Consider the following 25,305-nt stretch of genomic DNA (forward strand, 5'->3'; position numbering starts at 1 on the left):
CACGACCGTAAACTCCCAAGGAGTTGTCCAAGGACCGAAAACTCCAAGGGAGTACCTCTTTTAGACCCCAATCACTTCTCAAGCCATGGATTTAACCTTAGAACCCTTGCTAGTGATGTAAAAGACGCTAAAGCACTCAAATATACTCCTCCCATGAGTTTACGGTCGTAAACTCATGAGGGAATTGACCCCTCAACCGCAAACTCACCTAAGGTGGGTAATTAAGGAGTAAACTCCATAGTGAGGCCTTACACTCCTTCCTTTCAACCCAATAGCGTCCTAGCACTTGACCAAAGCGTTTTCTTCGCATTAGGATGTCTATACGTGTTAAATTAGTGTTTTAATCACTAATTATATGTAAACATATGTCTTCATATGTTACTAGGGTCATAAAGTGGGTTCAAGTCTTCACTTGACACCAAACACTCAACCGAGACTACCATCCGATCCACTCGCTGCAGGTGAGTTCATACCCTTTATTTAAACTTTCGAATGTTTTTAAATGTTTTTATGAGGGGGGAATACAAGTTAAATACAACAAGTTATAGTATCAATCACATGTGATTTATAACTTGCAATCAAAAAGGATTTTCTATACTTTTAGCTACTTGTCAACAAAACTGTTTTAAATCATTATCAAACACTTTTTCTATGTTAAATTGTTGTTAAACTATTTTCAGACTGTTTTTTTAAACTTATTTCTTTTAAACTATATCTACACCAATATATTTATATAAGTAAGACTTGAAGGACTTAGGACTGATAGCTCGCCTTACTTCCTGTTCTTGTTTGATTGTGGTCTTAGGGTATACTGTTATCTGTCCGACTGTCGTTGAATTCTTAGTTATATATCATATATATTTGTGTTAGATATGAAAGTCTTCATTTAATTCAATACCTTTGTAAATCAAAGGCATGCAATCCCACACTCTAATTAACTATAATAGGTATAGTTAAGACTACTGCCCATTACCCCTATCACTATGATGCTCACTATAATTACTACTATTACGAGTTAATACATGTTAAAGAGAACACTCTATACACTATACTAAAAAGTTCATTATACTATAATACAAGAGAAAACACTAATCCAGAATATGACACACTATTCCTCTATACGACACTCTACTGTTCGAACACCGCGTAACCAGAGCTTCCCGGAAGGAAAGCAACCACTACATGTATAGATCTATAATGGACGGACACTATTACATCCCGACTGCTAACTACGGTCCGATCCGACTAGGCCCAGGGGTGACAAAACATCGCTACACTATGTATGAACGGGAAGGTCATCGGAAACTCTATTATCACTCAGTTTGGTTACACAAGAGATCACATTCATACCCAAATTAACACATTAAGAATTAAAGGCTAAAGTAACCTCCCGAAGTGAATATATATATATATATATATATATATATATATATTACTAACTGAAGTTTGCAACACTACTATACCCAGCCGGCAGTAAAACTGTTGAAATAAGATTTTATCTTTCCTCATCTACTTTACATGAATGAAATCTATAAACTTATTTTTATAATTGAGAGTTTTAAGGGAAAAACTAGTACACACTCAGAGGATCAAACTTACAAATATTCAAATTTGGGTAATATAGGATTTTCTAGGGATTTTACTATTTTCAAACATTAATCACAGCTTTTATATTACATGATTGTAAATACTTTTATACAAGCAACAACACTAAATTCTTATGAACTCACCAGCTTTATGCTGATACTCGTTTTCAAAATAACTTGTATTCTCAGGTCAAAAATAGACATGTAATGACGCAGCTTTTGAGAAGATGGAGCATATACAAGACTCATCTTTTATTTTGTTTATACTTTTGGTGTCTATCAAACTGTACAGAACACACTTATATTTACAACTACTATATTAATGCAATGGTTGTTGTCGTTTGTTTTTACTATTATGCAATTGTTATGATACTGTATATGACGTCCTCCACCCCAGAACGTATTCCGCCGTTCTCGGTTTTGGGGTGTGACAGATTGGTATCAGAGCATTTTTTATAGTGAATCAAGTATATCAACCCATAAAATATATACGAACTATAAACACTTCGGGACTAAAACACTCTCACCAAGAAATATATAATTTTAAATATTAAAATATTTAACTAAGTATACATACATATATATATATATATATATATATATATATATATATATATACATCCATAAATATAAAGGTTCAGTATCATACTAGAACAGAACAAAAGTATTAAGATTGTTGAGCAGCACAATTAGGCTTAGAGACATATAGTCACATCTGGGTGGATGTAGCCTGATCAACTACATTTTCCTAGGAGTGACTAGCATGTGCCTAAGAGTGATTGTAGCATTGCAACAAGTCTAAAAACTTACCAACACTACCATAAGAACGTTAGAACAAGAATACTATAGGAGTATTCTGCATTTTATTAACTACATATGTGATAACTAAAGAGGGTCGTTACTAGTAGGGCAATAGTTGCTAAGTGGATACACCACGGTTACATGTGACTAGGGCACTATAGACTTAGAATATGTGACTTTTGCTTCATTTCCTGTTCTTGTTTAATTGTGGACTTAGAGTTAGGGTCGCTTATTCGAAGGTCTATCCTGCTTCGGTTACATGAAATTGGTATGCACTATGCAAGTATTGGGTCGGCTAGTAACGATCATCTTATAAGTATCTTAGGTTAGTACGTCTATTAACCTTTCTTTCCCCATTCTCGCATAGATAGAATGGCTGGCTTCCACCTTCCCGACGATCCGTATTATCCGAACCAAGGCAATGGAGGATAGCTCGATGAGGAGCCAGATGATGATCACCCGATCCCTTTGGATGATCACCATGCTGAAGGCTTTTCGGATAGCTCTGAATCCGAACCAGAAGTCAACAACCTGCCCCCAGTAGCTCCAAACCTTAATCCCCGTCCGGCATTTCAAGGTCCCACCCCTATGTGGGCAATAACCTTGAATTGATGGAGTGATGAGCAGGGTCAGCCTTTACCTTTCAACGGAGACCGAAGCTCCTACAACATAAGCGAGGGAGGTGCAGCGGACCGAGTCTCGCCCATCATGGTCCGTAGGATTGCCAGGAAGACCGAGCAAGGTCAAGAAGCCATTGGCAGAGTTGTGGAGGTTGATGCCAACTCTAACCTCAACACTGTCGGCATCCGCCAACTGGAAGAAGCTATGGATAGGACTAGGAGGACCAATGAGGCTCTGCAGCAGCAACTAGCTGCATCCCGAGCCGAAGTCAGGGAACTCCGGGCGCGTCAGAGAGCACAGGAACGACATCTTCATGAAGTTGTGCGCCAACTGGCTGATCTGGGGGTTCACCCAATGGATACCCATCGCTAGTAGAAGATGTCCACATATCTTCCTCTTTTGTTTAAGGAATAGCCTTTTCTTTTCTATGCTCGGTAGAGCACTTGTCTGTAAACATTCCTAACTTTGAAAGTACTTTACCTAGACTCCTGGGCTTCCAACATTTTCCCTTATGATTTGATGTAAGACCTACTGTAGGGTCACTTTTCCCGAACTCATATTACATCATTAATACCAGTAATATTGGCAGTTACCTACTCTGTTACTACGACTCTATCTGATAGTTGGACTATGTCGATTTAGTCCATGAAATGCTCTCATCATATATGCAATTGATTCTTACTACTGTCATCATCTCTATAAACTTTCAGTAAAAGATGCCTCCCCACAAGCACCCGAACAGAGGCAGACCTGCAACTCAAACTCCGACTCCACCACCTCCTCCTCTACAGTTCGATCCTGTGATGTTTCAAACAGCTGTAACTACAGATGTAACAGCCGCTATGGCTCAAATGAATTCCGGTGATGCCAGTGGAGCTGGAATGGGCGTCAACTCCAGACATGGTGAAATTCCCTCACGTGCGCAAGGGTGTACTTATAAGGATTTCATGAACTACAAAACGACATTCTTCAATGGGACTGGAGGGATCCTTGCTTTGTCCCAATGGATCGAAAGAACTGAAGCTGTCTTCGAAATGTGCTCATGCCCCGAAGAAAGCAAAATAAAGTTCGTTGCTGCCACTTTCACCGAAAGGGCCTTGACATGGTGGAATGGCCATGTCAAATCACTCTCCTTGGTAACAGCCAACGCCATGGGCTGGGACACACTGAAGGACCTATTGATGAGGAAGTACTGCCCTAGGGGTGAAGTTCAGAAACTCGAAGAAGAACTTTGGAACCTCAAGATGAAGGGGACCGACATAATAGCTTATACTGCCAGATTCTGCGACCTGGTAGCTATGTGTCCTAACATGATCCCTACTGAAAGCAAGAAGATAAAACGATACATCTGGGGTTTAGTTCCCCCGTATCGAGGGAGCGTGTTAGCATCATGCCCTACGACCTTTGACAACGCCAAAGAATTGGCCCAAAGGTTGATGGATCTTGAAACTCCCTCCACCCCATCAAAAACCACGACAATTACCACTGCACCACCCAAATCAGCCGACAACAAGAGGAAGTGTTGGGATCAGAAGAAGGGTAAGAAAACTCAATCCTCTTCCAAAAACCAACAGATGGTGGCCGTCCATGCTGCCACCACTCCTTCTACCCCTGTGCCATCCAAATCATATGCTGGAAACCTACCCAAGTGCCCCAAATGCCCCTTCCATCATAACGGCCCCTGCCGTGAATTGCACTGCACTAACTGCGACCGGAAGGGCCATACCGTCCGGTTTTGCAGATCCCAACCCAAACCTATCTCTCAAGTCCCCAGCTCGGGAGTGAGCCAGGCCTGCTATGGCTACGGCGAGGTAGGTCATTTCAAGAAAAACTGTCTGAAGGCGGGGAATGCGGGAGGAATAGGAAGACTACTCGCTATTGGCCATAATGAAGCAGTAGCGGACCCCACAGTAGTCAAGGGTACGTTCCTTCTCGACAACTCTTATGCTTGTATCTTATTTGATAGTGGAGCAGAAAGAAGTTTCATAAACCAAAACTTTAAACACTTACTTAAGCAATCCCCACAACCACTAAAAGAAACATTCGTCGTAGAAATGGCTAACGGAAAGAAAGAGAGCTCTAACGAAATCTACATAGGTTGCACCCTCACGCTAGATGATCATTCATTCCCAATCGACCTCATACTAGTATCGATCAAGAGTTTCGATGTCATTGTGGGCATGGACTGGTTGAGTCTCCATCGTGGTCATATGTTGTGCTTCGACAAAGCAATCCGTCTAAATCTACCAAATCACGAGACCCTGTTAATCTACAGAGACAAACCCAGTACAAGCTTTCGCATCATCTCAAGTATTCAAGCCCAGAAGTACTTGCGTAAGGAATATCGCGCATTCCTTGCACACGTTGTCGACACGAGCCAGAAAATGAAAGATCTAAAAGACTTCCCTGTCGTATGCAACTTCCTCGACGTCTTTCCTGAGGAGCTACCAGGTTTACCTCCCAAACGTCAGGTTGTGTTCAGAATCGACCTAATCCCAGGAGCTACCCCCATAGCTAAATCACCCTATCGTCTAGCGCCTGCCAAGATGCAAGAACTATCCGGTCAACTTAATGAGCTGCTCAGCAAGGACTTTATAAGACCAAGCTTCTCACCCTGGGGAGCACCGGTCTTGTTCGTAAAGAAGAAGGACGGATCATTCTATATGTGCATCGATTACAGAGAACTCAACAAGCTGACGGTCAAGAATCGCTACCCTCTCCCCGTATAGACGACCTATTCGACCAACTGCAAGGGGCTAGTTACTTCTCCAAGATTGATCTTAGGTCCGGATATCATCAGTTACGAGTGCTTGAGGAAGATGTCCCGAAAACAGCCTTCCGAACTCGTTACGAACACTATGAGTTCATAGTAATGTCGTTCGGACTGACCAACGCGCCCGCAGTATTCATGGATTTAATGAATAGGGTGTGCCGTCGTTACTTGGATCAGTTCGTTATCGTCTTCATTGATGACATACTCATCTACTCTCGAAGTAAGGAGGAGCATGGTGATCACCTGCGAAAAGTCCTAGAAACCCTACCATCAGAGAAGCTATATGTGAAGTTCTTGAAGTGCGGATTCTTGATTCGAAGAGTCGAATTCTTAGGACACATGGTTAGCGAAGAGGGAATCCACGTGGACCCATCCAAGATCAAAGCTATTGAAAACTGGTCAGTACCGAAGATGCCTACATAAATTTGTCAATTTCTAGGCCACGCTGGCTACTACCGCATATTCATTCAGAACTTCTATCGGATTGCGAAACCCCTTACCACATTGACTCAGAAAGGCGTGACATTTGACTGGGGAAAGAAGCAGGATAAGGCATTCCAAACCCTGAAACGAGCCCTATGCACTGCACCGATACTATCCCTCCCCGAAGGGACAAAAGATTTCGTGGTATACTGTGATGCATCAAATCAGGGGCTTGGTTGTGTTCTGGAGACACTACCTGTACGGCACGAAGAGCACGATATACACCGACCACAAGAGTCTACAACACATATTCAACCAGAAGGATCTCAATATGAGACAACGACGGTGGGTCGAGCTACTCAATGATTACGAATGTGAAATTTGTTATCATCCGGGTAAAGCCAATGTAGTAGCAGACGCCCTAAGCCGAAAAGAACATTCCGGATGAAGAGTCAAGTCATTAACAATGACTATCCATTCGCATCTTTCCGCACAGATTAAGGAAGCTCAGATCGAAGCGTTGAAGCCTGAAAATGTGTCGGGAGAATCCCTACGAGGAATGGATAAGAACTTGGAAGTCAGGGGTGACGGAGCCTTATATCTCAGGGACCGAATCTGGACAACGCGACACGGTGGCTTCAGAGACTTGGTCATGAAGGAAGCCCACAACACTCGATACTCGGTTCACCCAGGATCAGATAAGATGTACCTGGACCTCAAGAAGTCATATTGGTGGCCTAACATGAAGGCAGAGATTGCTACCTTCATGAGCAAATGCCTTACTTGCGCCAAGGTCAAGGTCGAATACCAGAAGCCATCAGGTCTACTACAGCAACCGGAGATACCCGAATGGAAGTGGGAGCAGATCACTATGGACTTCATAACTAAGCTACCTAAGACAGCGGGTGGGCTTGATACCATATGGGTTATCGTCGACAGATTGACCAAGTCCGCACACTTCCTGCCCATCAAAGAAACAGACAAGATGGAGAAACTCACAAGAACATACATTAAGGAGATCGTACAGTTGCATGGTGTCCCTATATTTATCATCTTCGATAGAGATAGTAGATTTACTTCGAGATTTTGGCAATCACTACAAAACGCATTAGGAACGAGGTTGGAAATGAGTACAACCTACCATCCGCAGACCGACGGACAAAGTGAGAGGACTATCCAAACCCTGGAAGATATGCTGCGAGCCTGTTTTATCGACTTTGGTAAGGCATGGGATACCCACTTATCCCTTGTCAAGTTTTCCTACAAAAACAGTTATCACACGAGCATCAAGGCAGCTCTATTCAAAGCCCTCTACGGCCGGAAGTGCAGATCCCCTCTGTGCTGGGCTGAGGTGGGTGACACTTAGTTAGCTAAAGGACGCATTCCTGACAGCGCTCTCACAGGTCCGGAGATCATTCGAGAAACGACCGAGAAGATCATACAGATACGGGAGCGACTAAAAGCCGCTAGAGATCGACAGAAAAGCTACGCAGACAAACGAAGAAAACCTTTGGAATTCCAGGTGGGAGACCGAGTCCTTTTGAAAGTCTCTCCCTGGAAGGGCATGATACGCTTTGGAAAGTGTGGAAAGCTGAATCCAAGATACATAGGGCCTTTCAAGATTCTCGCTAGAATTGGCCCCATAGCTTAAAAACTTAACCTACCCCACGAACTTAGTAACATACATCCTACCTTCTACGTCTCGAACTTGAAAAAGTGCCAATCCGACGAGACCCTCGTAATCCCACTAGACGAGATCGAGATCAACGAGAGCCTCAACTTCGTGGAAGAACCTGTGGAAATTATGGATTGGGAGGTCAAACAAACGAAACTAAGCCGCATCCCAATTGTGAAGGTTCGTTGGAACGCTAAACGAGGACCAGAGTTCACTTGGGAACGCGAGGGCCAAATGAAACTCAAATACCCTCATCTCTTTTCTTAGTTGTATTGTAATAACTTAGCTACTTAAATTCTAAATTTCGGGACGAAATTTCCTCTAACGGGGGGATGATGTGACAACTTGAAATTTATTCCGTCATTGTAACTCATTTCTGCTAATAAAATAATTTTTATTATTATTTTCGTTAACATTTAGGTTGGGCAAATAAATTATTGTTTTTATTTTATTTCATAAGTGTTGAAACGAAATAAAAACACATGTAACACCCTCGAATTTATTTGAGAAAAAATTTATTTTACGACTAAGCCGGGTTACGACTATTTAATCGGGTAAAATTTTAAACTTCGGTTAACGTCGGTATCGAGTAGATTCCCACCTGGCCACAAACTCAAACCCTATATAAGGGTTGAGTGGTCATCAACTTGAACTTTTACCACTCTAGTCACTCTCTCTCTACTCTCTCTCTCTCTTCAAGGCCCGATTCTTCCAAAATTCCGCAAGTTTTCATCCCAAACTGTAAGTTCTCTTACCCTAGATTGTTCTAAAGCTCATTTCATGTCAATATAGCATTAAAATTATCCAAGAATGTCAAGAACAAGGAGTTTACGGCCCAAGAACCTTCTTAGGCCGTAAACCCCTAAAAGGGTGCCAAAATGCCCCCAAATCCCTTCCTTAGGCTTAGAGACTAGCTTAGAACTTAACCTTGAAGTGTTTTGGACCATAAACATCAAGTTTGGAGGCTTAAAGGAGTTTTTACGTCCCAAGAACATTCTTAGGCCGTAAACTCCCTCAAATGATGCAAAATGAGCCCTAAACCCCTTATTTAGCCTTGGACCTTGACCTAGAAACTTGTACGAGTGAGCTTAGGACCACAAAAACGAAGGAAAAGAGGTGTCCAAGGGTTTACGGCCGTAAACCATAGTTTTCACGACCGTAAACCCCCAAGGAGTGGTCCAAGGACCGCAAACTCCAAGGGAGTACCTCTTTTAGACCCCAATCACTTCTCAAGCCACGGATTTAACCTTAGAACCCTTCCTAGTGATGTAAGAGACCCTTAAGCACTCAAATACACTCCTCCCATGAGTTTACGGCCGTAAACTCATGGGGGAATTGACCCCTCAACCGCAAACTCACCTAAGGTGGGTAATTAAGGAGTAAACTCCATAGTGAGGTCTTACACTCCTTCCTTTCAACCCAATAGCGTAATAGCACTTGACCAAAGCGTTTTCTTCGCATTAGGATGTCTATACGTGTTAAATTAGTGTTTTAATCACTAATTATATGTAAACATATGTCTTCATATGTTACTAGGGTCATAAAGTGGGTTCAAGTCTTCACTTGACACCAAACACTCAACCGAGACTACCATCCGATCCACTCGCTGCAGGTGAGTTCATACCCTTTATTTAAACTTTCGAATGTTTTTAAATGTTTTTATGAGGGGGGAATACAAGTTAAATACAACAAGTTATAGTATCAATCACATGTGATTTATAACTTGCAATCAAAAAGGATTTTCTATACTTTTAGCTACTTGTCAACAAAACTGTTTTAAATCATTATCAAACACTTTTTCTATGTTAAATTGTTGTTAAACTATTTTCAGACTGTTTTTTTAAACTTATTTCTTTTAAACTATATCTACACCAATATATTTATATAAGTAAGACTTGAAGGACTTAGGACTGATAGCTCGCCTTACTTCCTGTTCTTGTTTGATTGTGGTCTTAGGGTATACTGTTATCTGTCCGACTGTCGTTGAATTCTTAGTTATATATCATATATATTTGTGTTAGATATGAAAGTCTTCATTTAATTCAATACCTTTGTAAATCAAAGGCATGCAATCCCACACTCTAATTAACTATAATAGGTATAGTTAAGACTACTGCCCATTACCCCTATCACTATGATGCTCACTATAATTACTACTATTACGAGTTAATACATGTTAAGGAGAACACTCTATACACTATACTAAAAATTTCATTATACTATAATACAAGAGAAAACACTAATCCGGAATATGACACACTATTCCTCTATACGACACTCTACTGTGCGAACACCGCGTAACCAGAGCTTCCCGAAAGGAAAGCAACCACTACATGTATAGATCTATACTGGACGGACACTATTACATCCCGACTGCTAACTATGGTCCGAGCCGACTAGGCGCAGGGGTGACAAAACATCGCTACACTACGTATGACCGGGAAGGTCATCGGACACTCTATTATCACTCAGTTTGGTTACATGAGAGATCACATTCATACCCGAATTAACACACTATGAATTAAAGGCTAAACTAACTTCCCGAAGTGAATATATATATATATATATATATATATATATACATACATACATACATACATATATATATATATATATATATATATATATATATTACTAACTGAAGTTTGCAACACTACTATACCCAGCCGGCAGTAAAACTGCTGAAATAAGATATTATGTTTCCTCGTCTACTTTACATGAATGAAATCTATAACCTTATTTTTATAATTGAGAGTTTCAAGGGAAAAACTTTTACACACTCAGAGGATCAAACTTACAAATATTCAAATCTGGGAAATATAGGATTTTCTAGGGATTTTACTATTTTCAAACATTAATCACAGCTTTTATATTACATGATTGTAAATACTTTTATACAAGCAACGACACTAAATTCTTATGAACTCACCAGCTTTATGTTGATACTCATTTTCAAAATAACTTGTATTCTCATGTCAAAAATAGCCAGGTACTGACGCAAATTTTGAGAAGATGGAGCATATACAAGACTCATCTTTTATTTTGTTTATACTTTTGGTGTCTATCAAACTGTACAAAACACGCTTATATTTACAATTACTATATTAATTCAATGGTTGTTGTCACTTGTTTTTACTATTATGCAATTGTTATGATACCGTATATGACGTCCTCCACCCCAGAACGTATTCTGTCGTTCTCGGTTTTGGGGTGTGACAATCTAAATGTCCTTAACCATTAATCCCTTTAGACAATCTTGTCCCCTATGCTTTCTCCCATACCTCTTACTTTTGAATAAATTAACATGAAACTCATACTCTTGTCTTTTGACTCTTATTCTATATAAATAATAAAATGAAGAAGACAAAAGCTTTATATTTTATACACCAAGTTTATAAAATATAAACTTTAACTATTTGGTAAAAGACAAAAGAATTTATCTAGTCCAAAATGTTGTGCATGACTTATTAATTCATACCATATGAATTATATACTATGTTACTTGGTAATGAAAATTAAAATTTCCTAGAAATAAATAATTTCCAATTTAATTCTAAGAGTTTATTGAATATTTATTAAAATCAATTTCTAATAAATAATCAGTTATATCAAGTTGTTGTTAGTGTGACTCATTAGTATCATATGTTAATTAGCAATATCAATTTAATATGATTCTTGAGCATATTGGATCTTTCAATCTACCACTTGTACAATATTCATATTAGACTGATATAGACAGTGGTGAATGTCTAGCAACATTTCACTGCCCCCATCAACATATGACTTTATGCCATTCTATCAATGCCCAATTCCCAGAAGTTGAAGGCTACAATTGGTGTATAAGGTAAGTTTATCAGTTATCCCTTTGCTACAGACATCTTGTTAAACATCAGATACGGATCGCGATCAATCTCACTAGTTGTTCAACTTTTGGTAAGGCACCTTAGATTTCTAACTCTTAACACATAAGAGGAACAAATCCCATCTTGACTACATAAGCCTCTTGCATAGTTCACACCATACTTGAAAATGGATTTTATAACTGCCCGGGTAAGGAATGACATTTAACCATATCAAAGCATAGTACTCCCTACACTTAAGTCCCACTATGTATCTCAAGTGTTAAGGATACAAAGATAATACCTTTTAATCAAGTATCATTCATGATAGCGATCCATGAGATTACCTTGATGCAGGTAAGTTCAATACTAGTTCTCTGACAAGTACCTATGAAACTTGGTTACAACCATTTGCCTACTTTCATCCAGTGAGATTCAACCAATCAAATTCATATTAGTCTTACTTTATAATTTCTCCCACAATTATAACCGATTATGAACTTTTAGAATAATAGCACTATTCATGGATTAAACATGTTAATATAGAACACAACAAGTATTAATGTGATGACTATATCCCAATATATCATAACATTATCTAATAGTTTTTGTTATAATGTTCCTATCAAAATACTAAATCCAAATAAAAAACTCATTTCTAGAATAATAAAGTCTTGTAGCTGAAGTATGACCATTCATACTTAGCTCAAAAGAATGACTTTGTTAATGGATTTAACAAAATTTAATTTGCGTGAATTCTATGAATACTATCATCTCCATACTTAACTTTACTCTAAATATAGTTAAATATCTTGGAGAATATGATTGGTGTTCTTTCGTCACATAAAGTCTCTTAACTTGATTAATTATACTCTCGAAGTCAAAATGATTTCTATGTGATCCTTGAATGGTAGAAATCAACATAGTTTTCAATGATCTCATTCATCCAATCATTATTGAATTCAACTTCTAAAGTAGTGTATTCTTATTTTGTAGTAGATTGTGTCATTATGTTTTGCTTGGACCTCATTCCAACAAGACTTACCCTTCATACCATAATAAAGTCAAAAATCCAATTATAATTCATAATTATATATATATATATATATATATATATATATATATATATATATATATATATTGTTTAGAAATTAACATCTTATGTAGCTCTTTCCATAAAGATCCTTTCTAAACTGATTGTCTCATATACATTCTCTTAGTTATTCTAAAGTTCTCTTAAAATTCTCTCTTAGTCATCCAGTGACTTAACCATGTATTCAATTAGTATCCTATGACATGCTTACAACATGTCAAATACCATGTCCTATGCATAATATGGTGTGAATGATGAATTCATTTGCCAAGCAAATGTAATATAAATCATTTCATCTAGTTCAGACCTATGAGTTATGTACTTTTGAGGCTACTTCAAAATGGTGTCATATGACAATGCCAAGAATTCTCAAAAAGAATATTATGTGTTGATCCCTTTCAATATATTTCCAATATATGTATAAGGACATGAAACTTTTTACGTTCATTTACCTATCCTTTATAGATTTTACATTCCAAGAATGTATCATCTCCTTCCTAAGTCTTTCATTTTAGAAACACTTTCCGAGTCAAGGTGAAAACGACATTCCTTAGTCAGAATGTGATTTCAAATGATTAAGTATGTCTAATTCATAAAAGAATAGGAATTTCACTATGCCCCCACTAGTTCCTAGTAAACACTCATGTTCTATTCAGTTTTATATAAAAACATGCCTTATGGTTTTATATAAAATGATGATTATAACATTTAGATATTTTCTTCATATCCACAAGTGGATCTCAAGCTCTACACATTTTATTAGGATAATATAGATTAAGAAAACCTCTAGGCTAATATATATATATATATATATATATATATATATATATATATATATATACATATATCTTCTAGTAGATGTCTATTAACAAAATCGGGCTTTCTTGAAATCTATTTACTATAACTCATAATAAAAATATGAATTTATAGTAAATAATATCCTTATTGATCTAATCATAACTACTTGTGAAAAAGGTTTGATCACAGTCAATGTCATGAATATGACGAGGACCATAGTTAATGACATGAGTATGAGAAAATTCTTTTACTACAGTTCTTGCTTTAAATGTGTATGATTATCCATGCAAAGTATTCTTTTTAGAAGAATAACTTACTCCTTCTAGCCTTGCTATAGAGAGAATGTTCAATCAAGACCACACTTGATTATCATACATGGATTACATCTCATGTTCATGACTCTAGGTCATTTATCAGATTTGAGATCTGACATAGCATCTTGGTATTTGATGGATTTTCCAGAAACCATCAATAAAAGATCATCAATGAAAGATTCCATATTTCCCAAGTCATAGATGATTTCTACCATTAATACGAACAATTTGTGTTTGTGAATAACTATTATTCAAGTTTAACAATCCTTGTTAAAACTAGTGCCAACTATTACTACATAAGGTTATGGTTCTTGAGCTGCTTCAAGTTCCATGTACCTCCCACTTGCTTTGTTATTAGAAGCTTGCTTTCTATTAACTTAGATTTCACAAGAATAAAAGAACTTATTCCTGATGGGTTTGCATATAACAATCTAAGCTACATTTAGAGTATTATACAAATATGTATTTAGTAGATTTTGGGTTTAGAAGCTTTAGTCCAACATCGACCTCAAATCCACAAAACATTAAGTAAGATGAGGATGGATCCCTTCCATATTAAATATTATAAAGTGTTTAATCTAATTATTAGTTGTTATTTGTATTCAAGATACAATTAATAGTGATTGAAGTATTATCCCTAAAAATATTAAAGGTGGATATTTCTACTGATTAGAAAGTTAATCGTACAAAGCAAGATTTAATTCAGCCTTTATTATTGTTAAGGCCTTAGATGGTTCTTACCGGTTAGCATCTCAAATTTTGAAACCTTCAACAAAGTTTTCACAATTATGCTTTACCACATAAAATATAATTAAACCTACTATAGTTATTAATAAAGTTGATTTGGTATCTTGTGTTTAATCTCAGACATTCATTAGAAAGGACATCATACACCAAAGTGTATAGTTCTTTAATTATTTTCTCTACACTTTAGTGAAAATATCATTAGGAATCATTTACATATAAATAAGGTTCACATATATCAAATAAACTACATTATTTGCCTTCAAATATCCTTTTCTTGAAGTTGGAATATGTGATTGCCATTTATATAATGAAGATAACAATGTCAAAGACGAGCTTGATTTAAAACAAGTTTAAGTCAAAAGTGTTTGCATATGGAACTTCATTTTATTTATAAAATGTTGATATTAACTTTACAATTCTATTAAGAGATATAGTCTCATAAATAGAAGTTAATCATTGCAGAATATGAATATTATCGTTATGACAAACGGTTAAGTAAATGATCAAACATTTGAATAAAATAACTAAGACATAAATTTAGACATGCTAAATTAAAACATACATTGTTCCAAAACAAATATTGTTTTACATTACAAGTACTTTATGTTTTAAGCATAAATAATAAACCAAACTCCGAGAATGTAGTTCCAACTTGGTTGTACTCAGCTGGTTACTCTTCAATAAATATATGCAAGCCATTTACAAATATTATATTAACATTTAAGTACCAAGTACAAAAGTGTTATATGAAAAGTATGAGTTCTATCTGGTAGATACTAGAAGTACTAGTCTCTTCCAACCTTTCTTTCCAAATAAGAGGAGTAATCCTCTTCTAGTGTCCAATTTCTTCACAAAAGAAACCAGATCCATCTATGTGGGCTTTAGTAGATTTCTTGGGCTTAAAGGTGTTCAGTCCATAAACCATGGGCCTCCTAGATCACACAAGGTGATTCTTTTAGCCTTGCATTATTCCAATGTTTAAACTAGCTTTAAATAAAATATCACAATATTTATTGGAATATTGCTTGACTTGTTATATCATCAAATATATGTTTAAATTATCCAAGACTTCCTAGAAGTCATGAATAACTATTACTAGCTTGATGTTAGAAGCATCTTTAGCATCATAGTGATACCTTTACTAGGTATCATGTTTAGGTTTATTGCTCAAAGCAAATAGTTTAGGACTAGGACCTTTAAGTGTATACAATTTCATATCTCTCATGAGACTGTCTCTTAAGACATGAACCCATTCATTGAAGTTATATCTATTGAATGTTATTGATTCATTAAGTCATTAAATAAAATGACAATTCATGTTAATGAGAATGGATTATTTAACTACAAAATTTTAACAAAATTCATTTAGTATTTTCAATATTTAATCTTCAATAATTAACACCCTTTTAGTTTCCAAAACATTATTTATCAAAGTCTAGGATCCAAGTTGCAAAACAAATAAATGGTTAGGTATCCTTTATCCCATCCATTTGAATTCAACCCGGTAAATATCGATTATCAATTATATCTTGCTATATAATTCCTAGATTTATGGGATCTCTAATAACAAATTTAATTAGACATGTTTGATCCCATATATGCCTTATAACTCTCTTGCTTAGGTATCAATTATCACAAAAGATTTCCGATCAAATCATCCAAATTGAAAAACTTGTGTAATCGTCCTATAACTTGGTAATAAAAATCGCAAAGATACCCCGGCCATTAAAAGATAACACTAAGCAGTTAGGTATCCTTTATCCCACTAATGCATACAAGAGATGTGCGAGTGTTCTACAAAAGGATTGCATAGATTTGAGGTTTGTAAAAATGGTATTTATATGTTTTATAATTCTAGTTTAAAAACATATGATATCATGTTTATTACATGCATATAATAAACCATGGTATCCACTTTCAAAAGAAAATTACTTTTTAAAGGTTCTATATAAAAAGCTAGTTTTATACTTTGATGCAATTCAATTTTAATAATCGGTATTAAGTTTGAGTGCATTTGAACCTTTTATATCTTTAATAAAACTTCATTTTATTAATTATATATTTGGAGTTTGTATAAATAACAAAAATCACCATTTTAAAACTTATAATGGAGTATTTCAAAATTTGTCGTTATTAACGATTTTATAAAACCGACTTTTATTTTTAAAATAATAACTTGCTACATCTTATGTCCAATTTTGAAAATCCAAACTCCATGTAACGTTTATTTTGTCCAAAATTATTTTAGCATGTGAAAAACTTAATTTATCAACCACACTGAATAATTGCATAAATTAAACAACACAAACATATATAAAAAGATATATGCATAAACATAATCGACTAATAACATATTTTGTGTGAGACAAAAAATGTCAAGTCCATTCCTAAAGAGACATTTAAAGGGACCAAAAATCTTCTTGTAATGTTGTTGTAGAAGTCCCACTTGAGTGAACACCCATTGCTTGCAAAAGATTTGAGGAGCTTCTTTAAGGAAAAATCTGCTATGTTTATGACACTTTTCAGAAAGTGTCATTTTTCTGTTTAGCACATGTGTAGCATTCATGACACTTTTCAGAAAGTGTCATCTTTCTGCCCAGCACATGATGAACTCAAAAATTGCCTTTTTGTCTTCAAAAAATGGCTTCAACTTCATTTCTTGTGACACCTTTGTACAAATAAATTATTTCTAAAAACTAATCTATTACTTTACAAAAATAAACAAGAAAAGCTAATCTATTTAATTATTACATACCGTATAAATAAATAAATTATTACAACCATTTTTATAATAAAAATAACAAACACAACAACACAACAATCATAATGGTCATTGGTTAGTTTATGTGCATAATATACATCAACATACATACAAACCAACCTTTGCTTTACTAAGACAACTTTAAATGACAAAAGATGCATGTAACTTTTGTCACATAAAATAACAAATATAAATTTGTCATAGAAAATGTGTACAAACTTATTTTTATAGAAAAACAAATTATCCATATTTTCCAAAAACTAAGATTTCCAAAAATCAAAAAATCTAACCAAACTTGCAAGGTGTCTCTGATACCAATTGTTGGGTTTTAGTTCAATATTACTTTCATAAATTAGAAAAATATGGCAAACGGAAGACTTTAATTTTTGAAATAACATAAACATTTTATACCCACCAAGGATCTTCTTGCAAGTTATAGAAAGATTAAAACACCAATCATAGAAAGGATGAAGAAATAACAACCTTTGTTGTTCTTTGGGTTCTCTTGGGAGGCTTGCAAGTTGATTGAGAATGTGGAACCTTTGAGAAACCAACAAGTTACCAACTTGATTTAAGATGCTAGTCTTGTAAAACTCATATAACTCTTAAGCTTGAAGTTTATAACCAAAGTATGAACTTCAAGAGAGTATAAATTAATATTCAAGTGTTCTTAACAAAACAAGAGAAAATGAGGGAGAGCATAGGAATTTCGAAATCTGCATGTAAACAAGGACACTCAATATGAAAGCCTCTAAGCTAATAACATGAAGACTTAATCTAAAGGTCCTTAACCATTAATCCCTTTAGACAAACTTGTCCCTTATGCTTTCTCCCATACCTATTACTTTTGAATAAATTAACATGAAAGTCATACTCTTGTCTTTTGACTCTTATTTTATAAAAATAATAATAGGAAGAAGATAAAAGCTTTATATTTTATAAACCGAATGTATAAAATATTAACTTTAACTTTTTGGTAAAAGACAAAAGAATTTATCTAGTCCAAAATTTTGTGCATGATTTATTAATTCATACCATATGAATTATATGTAATGTTACTTGCTAATGAAAATTATTATTTCCTAGAAATAAATAATTTCCAATTTAATTATAAGAGTTTATTGAATATTTATTAAAATTAAATTTTAATAAAATAATCAATTATATCAAGTTGTTGTTAGTGTGACCCATTAGTATTATATGTTAATTAGCAGTATCACTTTAATGTGATTCTAGCATACTAGATCTTTCATTTCTTAGCCATGGAAACAAACTTTGTGTTCCAAAACAAGTCGTTCGGAAGTTATTGAGGCAAGAAACACATGCTAGTGGTTTAGCTCACAACTTTGGTATAACGAAGCCTTTGGAAATCTTGAAAGAGAATTTCTTTTGGTTCAAGATATTTTTGAAGATGGTGCGTTTGAATAGAGTTCCCAAGGCGATTGTTTTAGTTCATGATTCTAAATTCTTAAAGTATATTTGGAATGCTTTATGGAGAAAAAAAAGGGGGGCGCGGGACTAAATTATGGTTATCACTTTGTTGAGAAGGCTAGTGGACAAACCACAAACAAATTGAGATGTGCAGTTGGTTCATGCTGAATGTGCTTTCAAGATCAAATTTCCCAGAAATTATAAAGGCCTTCTAGAATTGAGGTCAATTCCTTTTGAAGAGGGAGGGTCTGATGCGAAACTGTCACACCCCGAAACCGATGGCGGAAACGTTCCGGGGCGGAGGTGACGTCATGCATAACATCACAACCAATGAATAACAGCAGGCATAGTAAACACAACCATACATTGAATACATATGTGAAAAAGGTTTACATTGTTTAATACATATTTTTGTTCTTATCAAAGGTAAAATAGAAATTCACGACACTAACGCTTCGACTTCTCCGAACTCCTGGAAGTACCTGTCAACTAATTTCCTGAGAATACAAGCAGTTTTGAAAGTCAGCATAAAGCTGGTGAGTTCATAAGCATTTAGTTTTGGTAGAAAAAGTTTTCTTTGAATCCTTTTGAAAAGTGTTCTTCAAGAAAATCCTATATTTTCTTATGAAAAGTGCGTTTGAAAACCCATTCATTTCATGACTTCTAGGTTCGTACAGAACGTGTACAGTCCAATGTGTCGTGAAATGAATATGAATATCCGTTGATTGAAAAACAATCTGTTTTGAATAGCCGGTTTATCCCGGGAAAATCCTATATTTTCCCTAAAGGTGGTTGGTTGATTATCCGTTTTAAACTGAGGTTTGCAAGTATCTACCATACTCGTGTATATATATTTAAAAGCAGTTTTCTTTTAAAGACCCTGCTTACACCCAACGATATATTAGTCTTAAAAGCTAATTAAAAGAAACCGTGATGAACTAAGTCCTGAAGGTATTATTAATACCCTCCAGTAATCTAATGATTGTTACTTTGAGGTTAGTTCATTTGATTCATTATTACAAAGTAAATTCCTGTTATCTAGGTTGTGAGTTTCGTAACCATAACTGACTGGACATGACCCGCAACGGCCAATATCCTAAATGACTTTGTCACCTGCAGACCTGCTGGTCCAACTGTAGCTAGCAATGAGGTGCGGGATTGTCAGTCTCGTATAGATCTATACACAACAGTCATGCTCTCCCTACAAGAGATTCTGGTCACGAGGGCTAGTCCTCCACTCTGTTTAATGTGGTGAGTGTTACCAAGGACGTGTCTCAAACATAGCCTAACAAATTTACACGTAATAACACCGAAAATCCTATTTATGATTTGCATGAATCCTTTATAAAATAACACATTTTACTATATGCTTCATAAGTTCCTTGTTCTAGTTTTAAATAAACTGTTTCTACGAGTTGATTTCTTAATCGTTTGGTAAAGCTGTTTTTCGTGTCAAAAGCATGTTGAAATATGGTTATCTTAAACAAAATAATATATTTTGAGCACAAGTTAACGAAATCCTATTATCAAATAATTACGTATATGTATCTAAATTAGCGATTTCGATAAATAAGGTGTCGGAAACACTTGAATTTGGTTGAGGAATGTTACCGAGACTTGCTTGAATCGAAGGAATGAGTTGACAACCTTAAAACACGGATTTACAGATTCTGAAGGTGAGTTTACGGCCTTAGAACACGAGTTTACGATTTCTGCAGTTTGTCGAGTTTACGGCCGTAAACTCAAGAACTGAGTTTACGGTCTTTGAAGGCTGGACCGTAAACTCGGAATATGGGGTTTGGATGCTGATTTCGATGAGCTAAGTGATTCCAAACGTTCCAAAAGACTCCAAACGTGGTTTTCTCGATGCTCTCCGAAGTTTGAAGGCGTTTTGAGTGTTTTACGGTCGAGGTCTAGAGAGAGAGAGGGGGAGAGAGAGTTTTTGGCCAGAAATATTCTAATGAAGGTGGAGGCATCGTATTTATAGGGGTGAGGTGAGGGGTCCACTTTCCACTGACCGTAAACAAGTTTACGGTCGTAAACTAGTTTACGGTCGTAATCCCATTTAGACCGAAAATGTAGTTTTCTTGAGATATTCGGGTTTCCGCGCGATTTTTTGTTCCGACTCGTAAATAGTTTAATTAAATATAACTGGATTATTTTATTAAACCGAAATTTTGACGGAATGAGTTCGGAACTTTATTAACGGAAATCGCATGACAGAAACAGACAAAGTTTCGGGTTGTCACAGAAACTGGGATGTGGATGTGAAAGTCACTTCAGGTTTGATCTGTATATGGAAGGCGATCCAGTTTTCTCTACTAAATGCGATCCATTTTGGACTATTGAGAGTTGCGAACTGAGTTTCAGTGTTGATGGTTGCGATTCACTACGGCGGGATGCGATCGATTGCCAACCGATCACAATCGTTTTCACTTAATTGCAATGTCATTCGTTGCGAATAATAGTTGAATGTGAACGCATGGTGGCTGGAATGTGAACGTAGGATTGAGTGTGAACGGAAGCTTGGATATGAAGGGTATGATTGGATGCGAAAAGAAGCTTGGTTGCGAGAGGTTTCGTTGTGATAGGTAGTCGGGTGAGTTAGGATGCAAATGTGAGGTCGGAAGTCCAAAAGTCGCCTTAGGAAAGGGTCACACCTCGAAAGCTGAACAACCATGGTTCAAGTCATTTTTTTTTTTTAAATAAATCTTTAATGTTTTTAATAAAGTCATTGATTGGCATAGTTGTCTTAAGGTAGTCATTTGTAAGTCATTGATTGAATATATAAAACTTTGAACTTATGTTCTTTCGAATTGTTGCCTACGATTCAAATCCGATCTTGGTTGGGACGTGCCTTTTGATTTTGATCTTGAACTCAAAACCAATAAGTTTTGGTTTGTTTTTAGTGAAGATTCAAACTATATGTCTAGTTTGAACTTCAAATCTATCATTTTTATTGTTTGTTCTTGTTGTGTGATTCAAGAGTTATTTTATTCCGTTGCAGGAGTCATGTTTGAGGTTCAAATACCCATCAAGTAGCAATGGTATTTTGAGAACAAATATATATTAGTATTTGTATAATATATATTAAGAAAAAAATCATTAACTAAACTCTAAATATAACTAAAATGTAACCTTCGTTGAGGAAAATTACTTAGCTAAAGGTACAATTAGTAAGGCACAATGTACAACTATATTAAACAAAACGTTAAATTCAATTAGAAGTACATAGTATATACAAAATAACAAATTCTTACACCCTTTCAAGTAATTATTTTTCTTTTTTGAGTGTCACATGAATTCATAAAGGGTGTTTAACATTTGACAATTTTGTAACCGATCCGATAAACGGGAACGACCGTCCAAGTTCAGACGAAAGGACAACCATGGCGTCTGCTACTTCCGGCACCACATTAAATGCTTTACTGTTGCCTTGCTCAACAGTGGGGAGGTTAGGGCGTACATTAGCAACGACATCTGGGAGGAAGTCCTTCTCCCTTTTATCTCTCTCCCCGGAGCTGGTGTATCGCTGTGGGCGGCGATGGAAGAATGTGACCGCAGCAAGAAAACTTATTGTTCGTGCCGCGAGAACCGAATCTAAGGGCGTTTCTCTTGGTTCCAGAGCTCCTAATTTTGAGGTATTATCTTGTAATTTCTTAATCCACTCATACGAGTATTAGATGCCTTAATCATCAAAATTTCATGCTCGATTTTGGTAAACTTTTTTCCATTTACTTGATAAACTTGTTCAGCTGGAGGAGCCGCTCACAGGGAATATGTGGACATTAGAGGACTTCGAATCTTATCCGGCATTACTGGTAAACGCAGCTTTTACGAGGAATTCGTTTTTCGGAATGTTATAATTTATAAATCGCAATTTCTATGATGCAAAACAATTTCATGGATGATTAGGATTAGAATGGATACGTAGAAACTTTATGATAACTGGAGATTATTTGTTTACTGTGGTTGGTAATTTGGTATGCTTTACCCAAAAAGATAAGAACAAGGAAGATCTCTCAAAAGACGTAAATAGCCTTGTCAATTTTTTCATCCACAATAGTCGTACAAGCTTGTTTATTTCAGTCCAAAGTTATGTGAGCAAATGGGTTAACTTTTATGTGGGTGGCTTTTGTCTTATAAAGTGGTGATTTATATATTTGATTATTAGTTGAAAACTTTAAAATAAATGATGTGTTTGGCAGGTTATGTTCATTTGCAATCATTGTCCATTTGTTAAGCACTTGAAAAAGGACATTGCGAAGCTTACAGACTTCTATACAAAGGTGGGCTGCTAGCTTATCTATTTTCTTGTCACTTGTGATTAATCATTGTTTTCTGCTATGCTACAGAAAGGACTCGGAGTAGTTGCAATATCATCAAACTCCGAAATTACTCATCCACAGGTTCGATTCAACTTAAAAGTATTTCTAATAATGTTATGTTACTTCTTAATATCAAATTATCAATACTAAGAAAAATACAGAAGTCACCTAACTATTTTATCTAGTGATTAATTTTTATATTCTTTTACCATTTAAAAGAACCATTTTCCGAGTTACCCGATTTTGGAAAATGTTAAAATACAAAAGAGTACAATTTCACTATTTTATGATTTCTATGAATCTATACCATTGATTTGAAAATTTTGTAGGATGGACCAATTTTCATGGCAGAGGATGCGAGACTTTTTAATTATTCATTCCCATACCTTTATGATCGTGTAAGCTTCTCTCAGCCTCTATGCACTCCAACTCCACGTTTTGAATACATTTCTTTTCAAAAACAAAATATGATTCTTTAAAAGTCTATTTATTGGACAGGATAGGATTAGACAAGCTTTTTACTTCTATTTTTGATAATCAGGATCTTGAGGACATTCACGTTTTTTTCTGAACAAGTCCCTGTCCCACCTTTTTGGACGGGACAAAAAGTTGTATTTTTGTCTCATTGACAACGGTGTGAGTCCCATATACACCAACCATAGTACGACTTGTATTTTGTCCTGTTTGGTCTAGTCAGGTCATGTCATGTCTAACAGATCAAACAATATATTTTTATATAATCTTGGCAGACACAAGATGTTGCAAGAGACTATGGCGCTGTTTGCACCCCGGAGTTTTACTTATTTAAAAAGGTACATCTCCCTCAGCACTTTTATATCCATACTTATCTATTCTTTAATTATAGTTAATGAATTTTTGATTTATAAAAAATAAAATATTAAACATAACAAAAATTTATTAAACTAAAATGAGATTATAATAAAAAGTATCTTCTTTATAGAAAATAAAACTGTAGGTTGATTAACATTTTAAATGTGTCATTTCATTACAGGATGGCCGTCGACCCTTTGAACTAGTATATCATGGTCAGTTTGATGACTCCCGGCCAAGCAACAATGTTCCTGTCACAGGGAGGTTTGTTCTACTTCTCCTTACATCTCAATAAAACAAAAATTACATATTTTTTTTGTTCATACAAAAAGACATGAATGCCCTTTTCATTGTCATCATCGAAGATGGTGTTACTGATGTTTTTAATTAAAATAAATAATACTGTGTGCTAGGGACTTGAGCTTGGCAATTGACCGTGTTCTTAGTGGTCAACCGATACCACCAAATCAGAAACCGAGGTACCTTATTCTTTTGATTTTTCTTTTAAGCTGGTAAATTATAAAAATTTAATATTTGTAGTCTAACAAAAGTATTTGTGTTTTCTTTATTTGTTGAAAGTGTTGGATGTAGCATAAAGTGGCATCCTGCGGGAAAAGTATAAATGGAAATGCGGTTCATGCTTCCTCATCGACTTATTATTTATAAGGTGTACGGTTTCAAATTTTGTTATGTAACTAGATGTGTATTCAGATGTTCAAAACATATGTATATGTTATTACGTACTTAATGGTATAGACCTCCACACCCATCTTCTTGCTGTTTTCGAATGAAGGATATTTTGGGAACAAAAGCAAAGATAGATCGAAAAAAATGTCATTGATGGGCATACTTTTTAGAGAAAGGTGTTTTCAATCATATTTGATCAAAATCTTCGTTAAGAACAGCTTATAGTCTTGGTTACAACATATTTAGCATGAACTCGGGTTAAATGGTTCATGTGGCAATATTATAACTATAGATGTGAGTTGTGTCAATAGTAAGGTGGTGAGATTTCTGGTTCAAATTTGGATGTCACATTCTTTTCTCTATGGATTATTTATGTACTTATTTATCTCTTCTATGTTTGTTGCGGGACAACACAAAAGGCGTTTACACTTTTTTACTTCTTTCAGGAGCTTTGAAAAGCTATACCTACCCCGGTTCCAAGTCGGTGGTGGATGAAAGGTGTAGGTTTAGGAGTATGATTAAATGAGTATGTAAGTTAACCGTTCTAAAAAGACCTTATTTCACTTATTTTTCTCTTCTTGGTCGAATAATCAACTT

General features: G+C 35.6%; 1 protein-coding gene across 1 annotated transcript; it reads left to right on the plus strand.

The window, feature by feature from the left end:
* The first annotated feature begins 22,138 nt into the window (after positions 1-22,138).
* Positions 22,139-24,790, plus strand: LOC145074486 (Thioredoxin superfamily protein). Its single transcript, XM_079020855.1, has 9 exons — positions 22,139-22,503; positions 22,618-22,683; positions 23,071-23,151; positions 23,218-23,271; positions 23,520-23,588; positions 23,940-24,002; positions 24,203-24,285; positions 24,435-24,500; positions 24,601-24,790. Exons 1-9 carry the CDS (start codon positions 22,252-22,254, stop codon positions 24,641-24,643), a joined length of 777 nt encoding a protein of 258 aa, XP_078876981.1. The 5' UTR covers positions 22,139-22,251; the 3' UTR covers positions 24,644-24,790.
* Positions 24,791-25,305: the final 515 nt, after the last annotated feature.

The sequence above is a fragment of the Lactuca serriola genome, chromosome 9, assembly GCF_051521515.1.
Source record: "Lactuca serriola cultivar US96UC23 chromosome 9, Lser_US96UC23_V15, whole genome shotgun sequence".
NCBI lineage: Eukaryota > Viridiplantae > Streptophyta > Magnoliopsida > Asterales > Asteraceae > Lactuca > Lactuca serriola.